General features: G+C 33.2%; 2 protein-coding genes across 2 annotated transcripts; both read right to left on the reverse strand.

Moving 5' to 3' along the window:
• Nucleotides 1-8279: 8279 nt before the first annotated feature.
• Nucleotides 8280-10555, reverse strand: LOC100802193 (cytochrome P450 82A4-like). The gene is made up of 3 exons (XM_003519929.5): nt 10053-10555; nt 9297-9874; nt 8280-8953 (listed from the first exon to the last, which is right to left on the reverse strand). The coding sequence occupies exons 1-3, from the start codon at nt 10420-10422 to the stop codon at nt 8324-8326; spliced, it is 1578 nt and encodes a 525-aa protein (XP_003519977.1). The 5' UTR covers nt 10423-10555; the 3' UTR covers nt 8280-8323.
• Nucleotides 10556-13445: 2890 nt separating this feature from the next.
• Nucleotides 13446-18893, reverse strand: LOC100802725 (protein unc-13 homolog). The gene is made up of 6 exons (XM_003519930.4): nt 18470-18893; nt 17728-18160; nt 15870-16745; nt 15285-15743; nt 14931-15117; nt 13446-14725 (listed from the first exon to the last, which is right to left on the reverse strand). The coding sequence occupies exons 1-6, from the start codon at nt 18811-18813 to the stop codon at nt 13752-13754; spliced, it is 3273 nt and encodes a 1090-aa protein (XP_003519978.1). The 5' UTR covers nt 18814-18893; the 3' UTR covers nt 13446-13751.
• Between the last annotated feature and the right edge of the window lie 917 nt (nt 18894-19810).

Genomic DNA, 19810 nt, shown 5'->3' on the forward strand with positions numbered 1-19810 from the left:
AATAAAAATATTTATTATGTGAATAAATAAACAAATATCAAACAATATTTATAGAGTAAATAGATCAATTTTAAAATTTGTCAATTGAAAATTTTTTGGGATAAAAAGTCTCAATTAATTAAAAAATAGGAAACTAAAACCACATAATTGAAAAAATAGAAGAACAAAAATTACATTTTATTCTATTTAATATAAACATTTGATTGATTTTAATAATTAATTTATTAGTGTGATTATTTTGTATAAATTTACAATTAATTGCTTTATCTATATTTCTTTTATTATTCACAATATTTTGATTTATAAATCTCCTCAATGAGATATAATTAACATAAGATGGCCATATATGATCAAATGTCACTATTATGTTATCAGGTAAACTCAACTTTAATTGTATGAATAATAGCAGCGGGCGTGCGCACTTTAAAATTTAATTAAAATAATTATTTATCATATTTGATCTCTGCGTATTGCTTCTGTATATGCCCTTTCTATTAATGCCTATGATTCCAATTCTAACATCCAACATAAAATAAAAAAATTCTTCAGTTTCTTAGTTTCATATGACATATATAGCTAATTAACTTATGGGAAATTAATTACATACATTGCATGCAACATGGGGCCCTTAATGGAGGGGTCCTAGCTAGCCAACAACTCACAAGCATGCATGATATGATCACAAAATGGTTCTTATTGGAATGTAATGAACACGTAACAGTGTTTGAGTGTTTCCTTTATTTCTTTGTCGCTACAGCACATGCATGTGGAGTGGAAGAGGAAGTTATATATACATGTTGCCTTCCTTTGTCGCATCCACAGAATTTTCCAACTTTCCACCACTTATTTGAATACACTTTTTTTTTCTTTCATGTTAATTAAGCATCTTCTTCTTTTTGTTTTCAACTTTCCCCTTTTTATGATAAAATGGAGAGATTTTGGAAAAGAATCATTTGATTATATTTTCCCAAAAAGTGTATTTATATAATTTGAAAAGTGTATACCGGAGAAAATGCATGTACATGTGGGGTGTGTGGGTGAGATTTTGTGCAAGGTGTGATGAGAAGGCTGCTAATTAACATAGTAATATAACTAATTTTGTTTCCTATAAAGGACATCCTTTTTAGGATATGGACCAAAAGTTGATAAAGATCTAACATTTAGATTTACATATATATGAGGGGCAATTCAAGATATATATGGTCATGGTCCTCGTTCGGTGTGAAGGAGAAAATGCATTTATTATTGCGGTAGCTTATAAATATAAAATTCCAAATAACTATACAGGCAACATAAATTATGTAAAGACGAATATTTAATATTTAATAATGTATCAATATTTAAAAATTTTCCAAACAAGGACTATTAAAAGAAAAGTTGACTTCCCAGCCGCTCCACCGATGTCAGTGACTTAAACTAATTTGGTTGCAGAGTTAAATATAATTTATTTATTAAAAAATGTTATTACGATATTTTTATAACTTTCAATAATGTATTTTTAATATATATTTTTCAGTAAAAGAAATTGTTAATATTGATTCCTTATCCATTATTCTCTCTAAAAAAATAATCTCTAATTGGTAAGATTTGTATTCATTAATTAGTGTTTTTATTTTCACAATAGTGATAATAAATGTTTGAAATCTAAAACCCCATGCAATAAAATTTCAGAAGTCTATACTAGTAGTCAAGTTACCAAAAAAAAAAGGCGCATTTCAACTCTTTTTTTATCAAATAGTAAATAAAGGTTGTACCTAAAAAATATCAAATAAAGACAACTTAGTTAAATACTATTAGCTTACTAAGGATGAATGATCTATTCTACGCTATTATTCTACTCCTCTCAAAAAGTATACATTCAAAAAACTATGTCTAGTTACATTATTACATTTTCTCCATTCTCACCAAAGTTGTTGTCATTTTCAAAATGCATCCTATTATTGTATTACAAACCAATTGGCTACTTTGCCAGCAGTCAGTTCTCTGGCTCATGAATAACTGATTTTAACAAGCATTCAAATCACTATTTAACAAAGAAAACAAGAAAGCATTGATGGTCGATGATGATGATGATAAAGAAAAAGGAGGGAATGAAAAAAAAAAACATACCTCTCTAGCTTGAGATGATATTAAGAGAAGAGAGTAGAAAGGTGTATTTATATCTAATTTCTTCTGTGCAGTGGTGTCTATATGATGTAAAGAGATGTACACCGAGTGACAAGTTATCTGTGGAAGGTTTCTTCTTAATTTGCATGTATGGTTCAAGCATGCATCTTGTTGTGAAGAGCCTGAACCTTGAATTGATAGTTCCTCTATTTATATAACAACTCAGTGGGAGGAGGAGGCATCTTTCTCCATATACTCTTATCTGCCTCAACGTGTCGAGGCACGTGGCTTTGGTGTGCTATGTGTCAAAGAGGGTATGTATATATAATAAATAGAAACATTCTTGAATAGGAACAAACTCAACACCTTAGCTACCATCAATAGAAAATGTACAAGTAGTGAAAAAAAATTCTCATTGATTAGATTTAATTTAATTTCTTTTCATAATGATATATATGAATATATATATAATATGATATAATTGGTTTCCTTTATTAAAGATTTGTTCTTAAGACAACATGGTTAATATTCATAGAATATTTTCTTTTCAGTTTCTTTTGTTATCTTTTGTTCACGTAAATTTAATAAAACATGTAATCGTAACAAATACATTTAAAAAAAAACATGTAATCAACGTTGGTATCAACACAAATAATCATCAAATTGTTTTGCTCATACGTTATACTAAATGTGAAATATTACAGAACTTTTTAAAATAGGTGATTTCATAAAAATATTTATGAAATTAGGGTAATTTTAAAATTATTTATCTATCAAGAATAGGGGTTGTAAAACGAGGTAACCCGCTCCTTCGCAATCAACCCCCAAAAATGGGTCAATTTGTCTTGCCGCATTTTAGTTATGGGTAGCCCCATTTTTTTTATTGGGTTGATCCACAGCAAAAAATGTTAAGCAAAAATAAAAAATAATTATTAAAAATTGAATATATTATCCTAAATTTTGAATTCTTTAAAATTAATAATATATATAAAGTATCAAAATAAATATTAAATTTATTTATTTTAATATAAAACAGATTGGTCCGTCTAACTTTTTTTCTCAATCCATTCGTTGGTGGACAAAAATAGAGTGATTTGAAAACTTTAATTCAAGTGGCCAAAAAAGAGTACATAGGGGCTGGTCTAACAGGTCAAGGGTGAGGAGGAGTGATTTTTGAACTAGCATAAAAATTGGTAAATTGGTGCTTTGTCATTTTGCAAGAAGTGTTTAGGAGGTGACATTTTGGCTGTTTCTGTCCTTGATTTCTCGTTTGCAAAGGAAGCCTGAATGCATCATCATCTTCCTTTCCTATTGGAGCCATCACTGCATTCATCCATACATCCTCGTTTCCATATATTTTCTAAAATGCATCATACTATATTTTTCCACAAACTAAAAAAATGGTTACAAATATTTTCTACTATACTTTTTTCTACATTTATATTATTTTCTACTATATTTTTTTTATACAAAATAAAAAATGAAAAAAAGAATAATAACCACACTTAAAAAATCATCAATGCAAAAAAAGGTACTCTCTCCTTATAGACTTAGAAGTTATTTATATATATAAATAGTTGAATGTAATTTGTTTTGAAAAATATAACTTTGTTGAAAGTTGAAATAAATCGTTACAGATATTTATAATAATTAGGATGTTTATTTATGTTTTTTGGTTCATGTGTAAATTAACGTTTTTAATTTTTTTATTTCTGTAAGTTAATGTTTTTTTTTAATTTTTGGTCTCAATAAGTTCAATTTTTTTATTTTAGTCCCTGTAATTTTGGTTTTGCAAGTTTTTTTTTTTCTCAATTTTGGTTTTGTAAGCTTTTTTTCTATTTTTAGTGTTTTAAGTTTGTATTTTTTTCAATTCTAATCACTACTACAATGAAAAATTAAAATTTAAAAGAATTAAAATTAAAAAACACAAACTTACTAAAAAAAATGAAAAGAAAAATTACATAAACCAAATTAAAAAAACACCAATTTTGATAAATAAACTCACAAGAGAAAAAATGAAAAAAAAAACATTGACTTACCTAAAATTTGAAAGAAAAACTCACAAGTGAAAAAATGAAAAAACGTTAACTTTAAGAATAAATCTAGTTAAGAGTAAAAATGTAGAGAAAGATGACACGTTATAATATTTATAGAAGTTATAGATGGCAGTAATCCCTTAACAACGAGATAGTGTTGGTGACATTGGCACTCAAAATGCAGCGAGTCTCAAATTACTTATGAACTGAACTGAGGGAAGAGATCGAGTGAAACAAAAGGTGAGGAGGATAAACCAAAGTGGCACGATACTGAGAACTGAACAAAGCTTACAAATTGTGTCTATCTCGGGATTCGAAGATGGCATTGATTCTTTGTCCTTGTAATTAAGTCCCTTTGTTTTCCCAACTGTTCATTATCTCTTAATCATATCAGCAATACTTTTAGGAACAAACCACATGCGAACCCCGTGAAACTCCCATTTCCAACACCCTAAAATTTTTGCTCCTTTACAAATAAATTTGCAATTTTTGGGTGCTGCCCATTTTCCATTTTGCTCCAGGAATGAGGAATTTGTGGTTGATGATAGAATCCAAGAGCTTGAGTTGCTCGACAAGCCTCACTCGTTCCCATTAAAAACGACTCCTTTTCGGTGTGAAGGAGAAAATGCATTTATTATTGCGCTGTCACCATTAGAAACATGATGACGGCCAACATTGCTCATCATCATATCACTGTTATCGCCCCCACCATCCACAGCTATGTTGGTGACGATCATAGTAATTTTGGTGACTATAATGGTGGTAGATGTGATCATAAATCTTTAAAATATTTAATTTTTATTTGATAATATAGAGATTTTATGATTAAATAATATTTTAATTTTAATTTTTTATTTTAATCTTAATCCATGAGAATCAGGATTCTCATTCTCATTCGACATTCTCCTGAGAGTTATTTGAGTATATTTCCAAGCCTTTGGGTATATTTCATCAATTTACCACACATTTTGCATCCATGAGATTCTCCTCAGAGAGTTATTTGAGGTTTTTTCTTGTTTACCAGCCAAAGTGATTCATAGGTTCAAATGCACAAGCAAGACAGCGGCCAAGATTCTTGAAGAGACCTGTTTTGCATGGAAGCAAACTCAGAACTCGTTGAAGAAGGATAATACATGTTTCTTCCTTCAACACGGAGACATCTCATTTCAACAAAAAAAGTTGAAGTTGAGTTGTATTCATTGCTCGGAGAGCAATCGTCTTCCGGTGTGTCCAAGGATGTTCTGAGATTCTTGTCAAACTCAACAAGAGTTTTGCTTCCAGTAAGGGTTTGATCCTGTGTCGTGCAACGAGCAACAACACACCGGTCGAACTCTTTGTTGTAACCTAGCAACAAAAACTTGTTGCCAACTCCTTCCCCCAAGCAAGTTCAAGAAAAATACAGTACTGCTGTTTGTTGCTAGAATGTTCCATCAGCCGTGATGATTACATGGTGTTTCACTTTGAAAACTCAACAGATTGGTCCTCAAATTACCCCTGCAAGTCTTACAAGTCTAAAGAAGGTTCGTGGAAAACAATGGAAACAAGGCGGCAGGAACATGAAGTTTAACATGCCTATATGTTGTAACGGGGTCATCCACTTCATTTTTCTGATTGCGCTCCTTTTTAGGCCCTATATCATGTCTTACAACGTCGAGAGCGGCGACACTTCAACAATGCTAAGGGTTCCAAAAGACACTAGAAGGGGCACCCATGATTCAAGTTGTGACATGAGTATCTTCATTTGGGGAAAGGCTTCCGAAGCTGAGCGCTTCATCTGTTTGGTGAGGCTAAGAAAGTCCGTCTTCGCTGTTTGGATCTTGACAGATTATGAATCAAGCAGGTGGTTGAGAAATCTCAAAGTAAGAACAAAAGGGGTGGTGGGATTGAGGGAGAAAGATCCTAAACTAACTGGATTCACGGTTATGAATGGCGATCTCCTAGTTTTTGCAACTGAAACAAGGGTCTATAGCTAGGGTTTAACTGAGGAAAACTACATGAAGGTTGAGGAAATCTGCCAACTCAGATTCTAATCCAATGTTTGTTTTACTTCATACTTAGATACTCTTTGGCTCTGTGGCCGTGGTGATGCAAGTCTGCTTTGTTAAGGTTGTGTCCAAGTAAAAAAAAATGCTTCATGCTATGTAGTCGAGATTCATAAGCTAGTATCTCCCTGTCTTCGTACAATATGTTTTTATGTTAATGTGATTTAGTTTTCCATTCTATATGTAGTTGTCCATCAAAGAAAAATGCTATGCAATTTCACATTTAAGATTTTTTTTATTTTTTTTTATGTTTTCTGCATTGGTGGCTTCAGTAATAATATATGCAGCAATAATATATGAAGTCATGTTTTGAAACATGACTTATCCATAATATCTAATATTTTCAAAATTTATCTGTTTTTGTAATTTCTTAAAAAAATTAATCCAATAAATTTGCCGTGTAAAAATTGATAGCTCAAACCATTGAGTCACTTAATAACATATATATATATATATATAATAATAATAATAATAGGGAAAAATTAGAAAATTATAATATAATAAAAAATTAATAAATAATACTAAAAATGAAAATTATAGAATTACACATACTCAAGTCGATGTTATCGGATTTATAATTTTAAAATCTGAACTCATGACCTTGAATCAGCTCAAACTTTTATTTCTTGTTTAGTTTGAATTCATTAGCTCGGATCAATCCTAACTCATGGTCACCCCCTATTTATAATGGGATTTTTTTGGAGTACACTATTTAATAGTACATGTTTGAATTAAAATTTACATACTTAAATTTGAATTAAATTTAAGTTTATATAAGTATATAACTAAGTTTACAAAAACAACTTCAGTTTTATTTATACAAAACCTAGTTTTCAGACAAAAATTTAACATGTGAAATTAATTGTATTGAATGAGTTTTTTATTTTGCTTTTGGTCTCTCGGGTACTATCTAATTTTTTTTTTAAAGTATTATATAAATAAATTTGAGATCATCATAAGCAAACTAAAATATTTTTTAAGAACCAAAATGTTTTAAAAATATATTGGGAACCAAAACAAAAATTTAATCATCGATGATTCAAGCTTGAAGATGTATTTATTAATTTTATTCCATTCACTTAGTTGATACATCCACTGTTTGGTGTAATAGTAGCACGCTTAGTTCTCAGTGAATGGAAATTATTCAATGACTAAATTCAAATGGAGAGCAAGTTGATGTACAGATGGAAGCTAGCTATTGTGTGGACAAAAACTCCAACTGTTTTTTATGGAGGCTGGCAAGACAGGTTTTGGAGCTTGCTCAAGAGTTGATTTGGGTGAATTTGTGTTGGCTAAAACTGGTTGTATCCGTTCCATATTGAATGTGAGGGGGAAGCTTTTGCTATTCTTCAATCCTTGTTACATGGCTCATTGATCATGGTGTTCATCAGTCAATGTTATCTTGGAAATAGATTGCGAACAGCTTTTAAACCAGATTCATTATGCAGAGGATCATGTGGAGTGATTATTAGTCTCATTATCTTTCCTATATTATTCCTCATTGTATTCACAATCTTATTGCAATTGAAATGAACTGATTTTGCTGCTGACAAAAAAAAAAAAATAGATACATCCACGATTTATACATTATCAATATATTTAAGGTGTTTGTGGGAGAATTGACCTTACAAATTAAAGAGATTAACTATCAAGCATAACATGTAGGGGAGGAAGAAAGTATGTACTGGGATGTTATTACAATATGTGTGTACATATAAAACAATAACATTCAAATTCAAATTAAATAATGTAAAAGATGAATATAATTTTTACAACATTCTTTTAACATAAAAAATACATAAAGCAAGCAAAATTCTCATATTTATTAACTTACCTTGCCTCACTTCCCAATTTTACCCTATTTCTGAACAATAAATCAGACAAATTAAGACACTAGATTGTGACTATATATAAGTTTATAAGATTACACAATATTATTACCCATATGTCCTAAGGATTTCATTCACCAAAAATAACAAAGGTTTGTGTGTACACCAGGACAACCATATAATATAAACTTATGCCATGGACCCTAATCTTTTTTTATTATTTATTTGAAGCAAAGGAAATTTTTATTGATGATGAGCATGCCCAACAACAGCCAATAAAGCAAATACATATGCATAGACCCTAATGTGATCACATGCTTTCATAAAGACTAGGAGACAAACGAGGTTTGATGAGAACTTCAAGTGGAGTAACCTTGACATTGGTAATTTCTACCGCAGCAGTCATATCTATAGGTTCACTTGATGTCTTTGAGACTTCAAAGCAGTGAAGAAAGTTTGCCAAAGTCAAAAGAGATGTTCTAAGGCCAAATGATATTCCAGGACATATCCTCCTACCACTTCCAAAAGGTATGAGCTCAAAATGCCTTCCCTTAACATCAATGTCTTTGTGGGTAGTGAGAAACCTTTCTGGCTTGAACTCCAAGGGCTCTGGCCAAATGCTAGGGTCTGTTTGGATCTTCCACAAGTTTGTGATTAGTCTAGTTCCTTTCTTCACATGGTACTCTCCAACCTTGCAATCTTCTCTGAATTCACGAGGTCCTGAAAGAGGAGTAGCTGGATATAGCCTCAGCGACTCCTTAAGAACAGCTTGTAGGTACACCAACTTGCTTATATCTTCCTCGGTTACAATTCTCTCTTTCCCAATGTGTGTGTCAATTTCTTCCTTCACTTTTTCCAATGTATGAGGATTGTTCAATAGCAAACACAGTGTCCAAATATTGGTAGCAGAGCTAGTGTCTGTTCCTCCCAAAATCATTGCCTGCATGCAAATTGTTTAAAAATGCTTTGTACAATTTAGTCATGGAAGGTAGAATATAGAGTGTATACATGTTTTAAAATATATAAATATATAAAAAATTGTTAATTAATTATTATCAAGTTTTCATCTTATAAAACATATAATCTAATTGTTTTAATTAATTTATATTTTAATGCTTCATTTCATATTATTTACTTAAATTATTACATAAAAATATATATTACTACAAATTCAATGACAATTTAGTTAACCAATAAAAAATTTAATTAAAATTAGTGTCTGATTCCGGATTTTGAAAAGGTTAATAATATGTCAAAAAATAGCATAGCAAAAAGTAACGTACCATTGCCGTTGCTTTGATGACGGTATCAGCATCAAAGCCATGAATGGTGGTTCCACCGATCATCGACAACATCACATCAATTAAGTCACCACTATTCCCACCGTTCAAATCCTTTTTCCTCTTGTGCTCTTCCAACCACTCAGTCACCACAACATCTAATTCTTTGAAATTCTCCTTCATAGCCTTCTCATGCTTAAAATCCAACCACCTCAGCCATGGAACCGCGTCGGCCACCGCGAAAACCCCCAGCAACCGCATGTACTCCCTCAACGCCTTCAGGCACCGCTGCGCTTCGTCCTCGTCAACCACCGCGGTATCTCCGAAATATCTCTTCCCGGCAACCATCCTAAGCACCACATTAAACGACAATTCCTTCAACCACTCCTTCATCTCCACCGCCAAAAAATCACTCTTGCCGCCGTCTGTGCCACGTGTCCACTTGCTGTAAAGCTCCTTCAGCGAGGTCCTCACCTCCGAGACACGAACGTGGGAGAGCGTGTCGATGCGGTGGTCGGAGAGGAAGGCAGAGGCGATGTTCTTGCGCATGTCACGCCAGAAGGGGCCGTATGGCGCGAACCCTATTTTTGTTTTTTTTTTATCAGTAAAGAAAACATTTATTAGATGAAAGGTACAAAGAGATATGATAATCATAGACTCCATTTTGGGGTGGAAATAAGAAAGATAAGAAGGAAAGGAAAAAGGTAGAAAGAGAAAGTAGAGGAACGTAAAGTACTACGACATTGTTTTCGTGCAAACCTAGCATGGCGACGTTGTAGGTCATATGTTCGGTGGCGACCACATAGGGGCGATAAGAAACGGCGACATCGTTTGTGGTGAAGCATTCTTTAGCGGTTTCCCAGTTGCTGACGACTAGGGCTTTTACTGTGCCTAGCTTGATGGTGAAGAGGGGGCCGTGGTCGTCGGCGATGGCGCCGAGGAGGTGGTGGGTGGTTGGGGAGCGGGCTAGGAGGGGGAGGTGGCCGAGGATGGGCCATGCGCCGGGAATGGTTGGTGGTTCTTTGGGTTGTTTGCCTTTGGAGCGGTTGAAGAAGAAGAAGATGAAGAGAGGGATTAGGGAAAGGAGTGCAATTGTGAGAAGGGATAGAGGGGTTTGGGGTGAGGCCATTTTGGTCAGTGTTGAGTTTGATGGTGTGGCTTCAGATGTGGAGTATATATATAATCTGAGAGTGGTTTGTTTGAAGAGAGATTGTTTGCTAGAAAAACTGTGGAGTATATATATAATGTGGAGTATTAATAATGTTTATTTATAATTTATATCTATTAATAATGAAAATTATTTTATTTGATGCATATATTTTTAGATAATTTTATTCTATATTTTCGTTATTTTTTAATAATTGTTTCATTATTTTTTAGTTAGTTACTTTTTTTATATTTTTTTTTAACTTTAAACCTTTTGTTTTTTATATTTAAAATATATAAAAAGGCATGGTCTTCCACTAGTATATATAGATATTTTTTTAACTCATTTTATTAAAGATTAATTTCACTTAATGTAATCTTATATCAATCCTCTGAGCTGAAACGCTCTTTTTAATATCTAGTACTAAAAATTAGTGATATTTACTGAAAAAATTGATAGTAGAGATTCAAAAAGAGTATGTGAAATGTTGAACTGTAAGAGATAAGAATGAATCTAAAACAGAAACTGTCTTGTTGTCTGTCAATGGACAAAGAAGGAAGACAACGTAGGAGGAAGGAAAACATGAAAACCCATGAACTTGAGTCTTTTCTGTGTTTGGAAAGTTTTTATTGTTTTGGTAGTATGTATCAATTTTATCAATTTTGATTGCAAATCAAACGCGCACTTGGAAAATGATAAAATAAATAAATAATTTCACCAAAAAAAATCATTCATTCATGAATTAATTAAACTTAGCAATTAATGAAAATCAATTACTATAACATTCTTTTTGTCTGGGTATCTCTCACATCATTTATTATATCTCATATTTTTTTTTTTGTTAAGTTATTTTTTCTTTTAATTTGATTTTTTAGCATTTTTAAGATTTTTTTTAATTTTCTAAAATCGATTTAATTTGATAATGTCATCTAAATTGAATGGACGACGTCAACTATAGCATGACATGCGCATTTTCTAATGACATGGTCAAATTGAACCAATTTTAGAAATAAGATAATCTAATTCAAGTTGAAAAAGCTAGAAGATCAATTCGAATCTAAAAAATAAATAAGAGGAAAAAAATAATAATTTGACCTTTTTTCTTTCTTAATTGTAAAATTTAAATACGATAAACATGATTTATTACAATTTATCACGGGGCTGGGATAGTAAAAAACTAAAAACGATTACTCATTTACAGTATAGTGAACACTACTAGTTTAAATTTTCAATATTGGAAGAAATTTCAGTATTTAATATTTGAAGATACTTCGATAGAAAATAAGGAAAAAAGTTATTTAAATTAATGAATTTGGCTTCTCTATTGAGGTTCACTTTAATTAGAAACTAAAGTGTATTTATAATTATTGATTAAAAAATCAATAGTTAATAATTGTAATTAAATAAAATATATATACAATAAAATATCAAATTAACTCTAATATTAGTTATTAATTTTTTCATTAATGATTATTTTTGTTTTTAACATTTAAAGTGCTTAACCATGCACATTGAGCGTGTTGATCAACTAATGCAGGTTGTTTCAATTTAATTAATGATCACATATATTTTGAACAACCATAATTAAGATATTTAATTAATTAACTTTTTGGTGAGATTTTGAAGGATTTTTACAAACTTTAACTATTTTTATTAGTTTAAAATTAATATGAAATTAGAATTTTAATCACACTTAAAACTCATCTACCATCCTCAAATCAATAATAGATATTTACTTAATTTTCACACTATAAATTTTCTTCGTTAATTTAAAGGAATCAAATTTTAAATTTAATTTGTTTCTATTGGAATTCACAATTGGTACTGTAGATGAAAAATGTAAATAATTTTATTAATTTATTCATAAATATCTTTACTAGTTTATATCTTATTATAAATGATTCATGGTAGATAATTTTAATATTATTATTTAATATATTTATGAAATACAATATATTACTAAATTTAATGAAAGTAACTTATGCTCATTAAATAAACCGCTTACTCTATGAATATATATATATATATATATATACGTGTTACAAATTTATTATTAAATTTAACGATTTGGGCTTGGCTAATATATAACGATTTACTGCCATACGCCCTTATCATTTGCCAAGTGTTCTAAAATTGTTTCAGCATCAACTTTTATTGATTGAATATCAAATGTGTTTCAGAAGAAAAGAGCAAAGAATATACTAGTTGTTTTTAGGATATCTAACTCTTTGATAGCTGAGCTTATGGGGGCTATTATAGCAATTTAATGGAATTATTTCTGGGTGGAATGTGATTCATCTTATTGTGAAAGCTTTCAGGAACCCAGACTTAGTGCATTGGTCGATCAAAAATAGATGGTGCAGTTGAATAGAATTGACTTCTATGAATTTTTTGGTAGGAATATCTTTAGAGATACATGTGCAAATCTTCTTGCCAACGAAGCCTCTGTTTCTAATGGTTTCCATTGGTGGAACTTGGTCCCTCAAATGGCAGTTTCAGAATTTAATAGGAATAGATATGATTTTGCGAACTACAGGTTTGGATAGTTAATCTTTGCTTGAGTTTGGTTTTGCCCTCCCCCCCCCCCCTTCCATGCCTTTTTTTTCATATCCTTTCTATTAGTATGAGTTTCTGGTTTTCTGTTTATGGCTTTTCATCATTGTGGGTGCCAACATAGTTAGAATGTTCAGCGTTACTTTGCCTCAGCTAACCTCTTTTTCCTCAAAAAAAAATAAAAAAATACTAGTTGTTTCATGTATACTTGTGTTCATTACCTATTGTGAGAATAACTTTACGAAAAAAAATTCTCTTTCTCTCTATCTTTTTTGTCCCTTTAATGAAGAAAAGTCTTCTTATTAAGCCCTTTATATTCACACTGAATTTACAAAAGCAAAATTCAGTTTTTAGTTACAAGCAAATTTGTTTTCTGCACCCTGTAGACTAATATAACTGGTGGCAGCATCCTAGCTATAAGCTACTCCTGAACTAAATGCATAGATACCAAATTACACGACAAAGTTGTGTTTCTTTCGTTCTCCCTTTTCTTCACAAAAAGGTAAAATAATCCCTTTTAACATGCAACAATTTCTTGAATCAGTTGAATGTTGAACATGCCTAGAGATGAAAGCAAGACAGTTCTTTCTTGGACCCTTATATTTTCCCTTGCCTATTTCACAATTTTTCTTCCTTTTGCTACAATCTTCACCCCCCCTCCTCCCTCTCTACAAAACACTTTTTCATCCTATAGTTAGAAGGAAAGAATTTTGTAGCCACAATGTTTTTGAAAAGATTATTGATGTGCCTCTTTGTTGTTATCTCCTCTTTGCTATTTGGAATGTCCTTTTTAAGAAATTACTTGCAGTTCGATCGTTTCTATAGCACAATACCCTCAATATTGTGTTGGGGTCAGATCTATTCCACTTTCCTGTAGTTGGTGGCATTGGCAACTTCTGACCATTACCAATGACTCCTATTCCACTTGTCTCATTTGATAAGGTACTTAAGTTTTCCATCAATTGTTCAGTACTCATGCCCATTAGTGCTATCACTCCCTCCACTACCTCAGCCTCTTTCTCCACCACATTTTCTGCTATCAATTCTTCAAAACTGCAGAATAGCTGCTTCAAACTGTCAAAATCCTCTTGTATACTTTGGTGATCAGATTCATTGAACACCCTGGTGGTTCCACCAGCAAGCAAAACCGTGAGGAATGCATCGAAGGAGGCCTTCATAACTTCCTTCACAGCCAGCGCTTGAGCTCTTTCTGTCAGAATTGCTGTCATTAGTTTTACGTTATGCTTGAGAATTGTCAATAAATTGCTAATCCTAGCGTTGGCTACATCGCCAACATAGAGGCTGTCATAGAAGAAAGGGTTTGTGTCAAAGAACGTGAGACGGTAGGAAGCAACTTCTGAGACATGCTGGCAGGCTGCTAGGATGGAGGTGTTGGTTGTTTCGAAGTATGAAGTTCTGTTACTTTGAGTCTTGTGGCTGTTTGTGAAACTGTGGCGATTTGAAGGAACAACTCCTGGTGTCAGGGCGAGTGATTTGTCAAGAGAGGGGATATGAGAAAGTAGGTAGGATAAGGTGTTGAGACGAATGTAGAGACGCTGTGTTCCACGGCTAGTGCATGAGTGAGGATGATTAGCTTCAAATATTCCATATATGTGTGGATCTTCACAACTAACACTGCAGGGGCTAGCTATCTTCCACAACTTGTGGAACTTTGAATTCCTGTTGCACCTGGTCAGTGGGGGAAGAGAGGGAATGTAGTTCTCTTTCAATCCTGAGAGAATTTACATCAAAACATAATAAATCAGAATGCTACAATCTTTGCTGCTTCCTAGTCATTATGACTTGACTAGAAAGTACTATAAGTCTTAACAATTCTTGAGCTTTTTTTTAGCTCTTATTTCAAAATTCAGAAATAAATAAATAAAAAGTCTTTGGAGCTTTTTTAAGTAAACAAATTTAGCTTTAAGAGTACTTACCGCATGCAGCAATAAACATTGTGTACTCCCGGAAGATTTTTTGTAATCCATCAGCAAGTTCTTGAACTAAAACTTCAGTTATTGATATTGGAATTTGAAAGAATTCTTGCACAATCTTCTTGGCCAAGTTCATCAGCTCTACCACCGATTTTGCATACGGCTCCGATTTAGACTTTGGATTCCATGCCTGAAATTAAAGAAGAAAACAATGCATAAAGTATCTTAAATATATATAGATATATTTATATATATATATATATGTATATATATATATATATATTATATAATTCTCTTAATACACAAATATTGTGTTCTCCCTCCAGTTATATTTGTAGGAAAGAGGCTAAAACTTACTTCAGATTCTTTTGCTCTCTCCAAACACTCTTTTCCTTTGTGCAGTGATTCATCTATCCATTTTCTAATACGGATCATTATGGTTGACTCAACTTCAAAAGGAACCATCTCTCTCACTACTGTTTTGCCACCATCCTCACAATCAGCAGAGTCTTCAACTACCATTTGAACCAAAACATCTTCTAGAATTTTTGCCCTCTGCAGTACTAAAACTACCTCAACTGTTATTGATGTGGTCATTTCACTTAAATACTGCTTTAGCACATGTCCATAGCAATTGTTCAGTGTCAATGCTGCTACTGCTGCAGCTATTGTGTTCCATTTCTTCAATATTGGACTATAATTTTGTCTCTCCTTCAATGCCAAATATTCAGTCTCCTGAGCTAATTGAAGTATAACTTCACCGATTTTTTTCTCTGTTTCAGACTCGGCAGATTTGGCATTTGCTGCTTCCATCATCTACAATCATCAAAGACATTGTGATATTTTCTTCTTACTTTTAAATTAAAAAGCAGAAAATACTATAAGTTATATACATGCTTCTAACATATCAACCTTTTTTATTGTTTCTTAACTAATACCTACCTTTTCAAAAGCATTTTTCACGGAAGAACAGATATAGTAATCAACCCGGCCCTCAGAAGAACTCACTCTAGTTTTATCTCCTTTTTCTTGCCCTTCTTCAGAATTTGTAACATCTCCCAAAATCCTGGATGCTAACAACACCACAGGAAGAAGGTTTTCAATTTGTCCAATATCTCCTCCCTGAAAATACACATGGTAGTTAAGAAACCTCTTATCTGCCCACTCCTGCAGTGAACCGAGGACCGATTTCAATATCTCAACATACAAGGAATCCCTTTCTTTCTTAGCATCATTTGCCACCTCATTCAATATGGTATATGAGGCACAAAGAAGGTCAGGTTCTATCTGCCCGGTTTCTACATATTGTTGAAACATCACCCATGTGAAACACACATTGTGGATTGGCCTATTGATCCCCAGTGTTGACCATGTTTTCTTTATCAGATCAAGTTGCTCATCCACCTCATCAAGCACTGATGTCTCATCCCTTAGATCAAAAATGGACTGAAGGAGGGAAATGTAGAGATGAATGTTCACAGGGTAGCCATTAGCCCAGTGGCAAACATTGGTGGGAGTGTCATCAGGGCTTCTCATCGATAAGGAAATCACAGAGTTGCTGAAGCTTCTCATGGTGTCTGAGTTTTTGCCAGTGTCTAAAGGTTTGAATTCGGCGCTACGTATAATTTCCTTAAGGTTCATGGCAAAGGTGTTGGTCTTTTCTATGGGAATTGAAGGGTGAAAGAGGAGACCTACTTCAAGGAACTTGAGCTGCCTCTTTTGCCACAAATGGTACTCATGGGAATCATTGAACTCCGAAGGCTTTAGGTGGCGAAGGAGTTCCAAAGGGAGAATGATAGTTTCTGCTTGCCGGCCAAGCTGCAATTCAAGTGCTTTAAAATAATTAGAGGGAAGAAAAAAAATAGGAAGAACTTTTCACTAGTGTAGCAAGAATTGGCACATTTTGTGTAACAAAATAGATTCAATATTGTTTTCTTAAGCTAACTTTTGTGTAACAAAATAGATTCATTGTTTTCTTCATATATTTTAGCTATATCCAGATTGATGACTCCATTTTCCAATTTATATATGCATGAAAATAGGGGGTAGATACTTTATTAGAGCACCAAGATGCCAATTTTAAGCACTTGCAAAATCATGCACAGCAAACAATAATTGAGGCACTATTCAACCATTTAATGTCAAGTGACCAAATACTTAGCCCAGAGTTGTAATTAACTAGGGACGGAACTAGAAACACATTAGAAACTAAAAACAATTAAAAAATAATAGAATGTTGGCTTGGAACAATACATTATTTAAACCATATATTATATGGAGCAAATTGGCAGCGGAGTCCTTTTTCATTGACACCACATACTCGTATCAAAGATTAACCAATATTTTCTTCAACTAACTGAAAATAGGGACTCCATTGCCGTCTCTCCCCAAGTATTTGTCATCACACCAGGCATTAATTGACGATTATGCCAAAGACCATATTCTCCAAAACTAAAGCCATAACCAATAAAAGGCCCAAAACAACATTGAGAACTTCACCCAACAGAAACGAACAAAGATAAAAGAGTAAACAATGTGACAGACAAACATTTTCAAGCACAAAAAGATCCAAATTTAATTCTGATACACCAATCACTATAAAGATTTTTACACCTTCAACTAATTCCTAAGTATGACTTTTGAAGTAAGTATATTACAAAAGTTAAAATCTTATCATAAAAGACAATATAATTAAATAGTAGTAAGAAAAACATTGTGAATGCATTCAAATTAATTTAAAAAGTTCAAATAAAAAAAAACTTGTTTCCTTATAGTAAAATGTTTGCACATGTTGTCTTACTTGGCCAACAAGTGTCCTCACAAGTGTTTTCCTCAGCCGGCTATCACTCTGCTCCGACACCCCCATCTGCAGCCTCATGACTTCTGCCATCGTCACCGTCCTCCGTGGCACAGCCCGAGACCGAGGACTCCGCTCAGTCACCGGCGACGCCGGTGCCGACACCATTATCCTCTGAGACAAGGAGCTTCTCAGCATCCTCAGCCCAAGCGCTTGCTTCACCCTACTTGTCTGGGACACCGGCGTACTCCTCCCCTCACCACTCCCATCATGCTTAGAATAAAATGTGATCGGGCTTCGGCCACCGAACCCCGGCGAGGACCGGCACGCGGTGAAGAAGATTTCATAGGCAGTTTCCCTTATGTCATCATGGTCGAGACCTTCAAGGTCGCGAAACGGCCAGGCGAGGTCGCTGTCCTTGTCGTAGAGACACAACCTGTGACAGAATACAAGTTAATTAGTTAAAGATAGTTTTATCGCTAAGGCTATATATCATAGCTTGCTATAAATGTATGGTATCATCCTTCCAAGGTTTTAAAGAACCGCAATTTTGGTTGCAACATCAAGGTTTCTGGGGTGTCCAGGACCGTGGTTGTGGCCATATCTATTCGCAATTTCAAGAAATGTGACGAAATTGTACCCACAAACATATTTTATTTTATTTTTATTTTCTTCTCTCGTAAAACATTGACGAAGAAATTTATCCAAACCGGACAAATTTAGAAAGTTTTGATATCGCAATAACCTGCGTTTGCTGGTATGATGATAAAGCTCAGGATGATAATAGTGTGATGAGGTTGAAGGAAGGAGGCCTGAATCAGATTCAGCGAATGTGGGGGAAGGGAAGGGGCCGGGGTAGGAGTCGCGGCGGGAATGAATGGTGGCTGGAGGCGGCGAGAGGGGAAGGAAGGAGGGACCGGGGAGAGATTCGCGGCGGTTGTGGCTGCGGTCATGGTGGGACTTGAAGATGTTGTTAGAGGAGGGAACATGGTGGTGGTGGAGGAGCTGGGGAGGGGGGATGGAGATGGTTGGGGAGAGCGGAGGGACGGTGCCGGGAGAGGAGTCGCGGCGGCGGGCGTGGAGACCCATGTGGTGGTGGCGGCATGCGACGTGAAATGTGGAGAGGGTGGGGAGAGGATAGTTTGATTGGAAAAGAGGAAGGTGATGGTATTAGGGTATTCTTAGCGGGTATATCTGTTAATGACGCTTGCATGGTATTCACGAGAAAGTATAATATTAGTGATGACGCGTTGGGTTAGCAATTAATCTCATCTAATAGTTTACGTGCAATTTTAAAAAAAGAAAAACATCAGAAACACTTCTTCTGGTATGTGTATGTCTTTGCTTGGATCCATCCATATTCAATAATCAATACCATGATTTTAAAGACAACAGTAGTTTATCTATCCTTATTAAGAATGATAGTTTCTTTTAAATCAATTATATTATTATATATTTATCAATGTAATATTATTACATTCATTTTTCTAAAATTTAGATATTACCATAAATAATAGAACAATGAATTTAGACCATATGATTTCAGTCCTTACAATAATCTTCTCCTGTAGAAGGCCTTGTGTTCCCATTACAATTAAATTACATATATCAATGTTTTAAAACAATTGCTACAACACCCACTACAAAAATAAAAAATAAAAATAATGACAAAGAAACTTATACGTAATTTTTAAAAATTCATCACTTTTACTGACACCAATATTAGTAACAAAAAATGCATATTTTTGTCACTAATAATTTTTTTATAAGTGACTGTTAGTTTTCTTAATGCGAGATTAAGTAATTTTAATCAAATGGCAAGAGAAATTAAATTTATTATATATTGTTGAAAAATATAATTTAAGTAAATATTTTGAAAGCAAATCCATATGCCTTTAAGAAGCATTTAATCACGTATTCTGTAGAATATTTAAACTAATTCTATATTAGTTAGATCATGTCAAATAAAAAATAATGTCCCGAAAAAAAATCATTGTCAAATTCTGGAAAATTTAAAAATAAATTAAAAGAAAATACTTAGATAAAATTATACAAAAAAATACGCGCATAATATATAAATTCAATA

This window comes from Glycine max, chromosome 2 (genome assembly GCF_000004515.6).
Source record: "Glycine max cultivar Williams 82 chromosome 2, Glycine_max_v4.0, whole genome shotgun sequence".
NCBI classification, from domain to species: domain Eukaryota; kingdom Viridiplantae; phylum Streptophyta; class Magnoliopsida; order Fabales; family Fabaceae; genus Glycine; species Glycine max.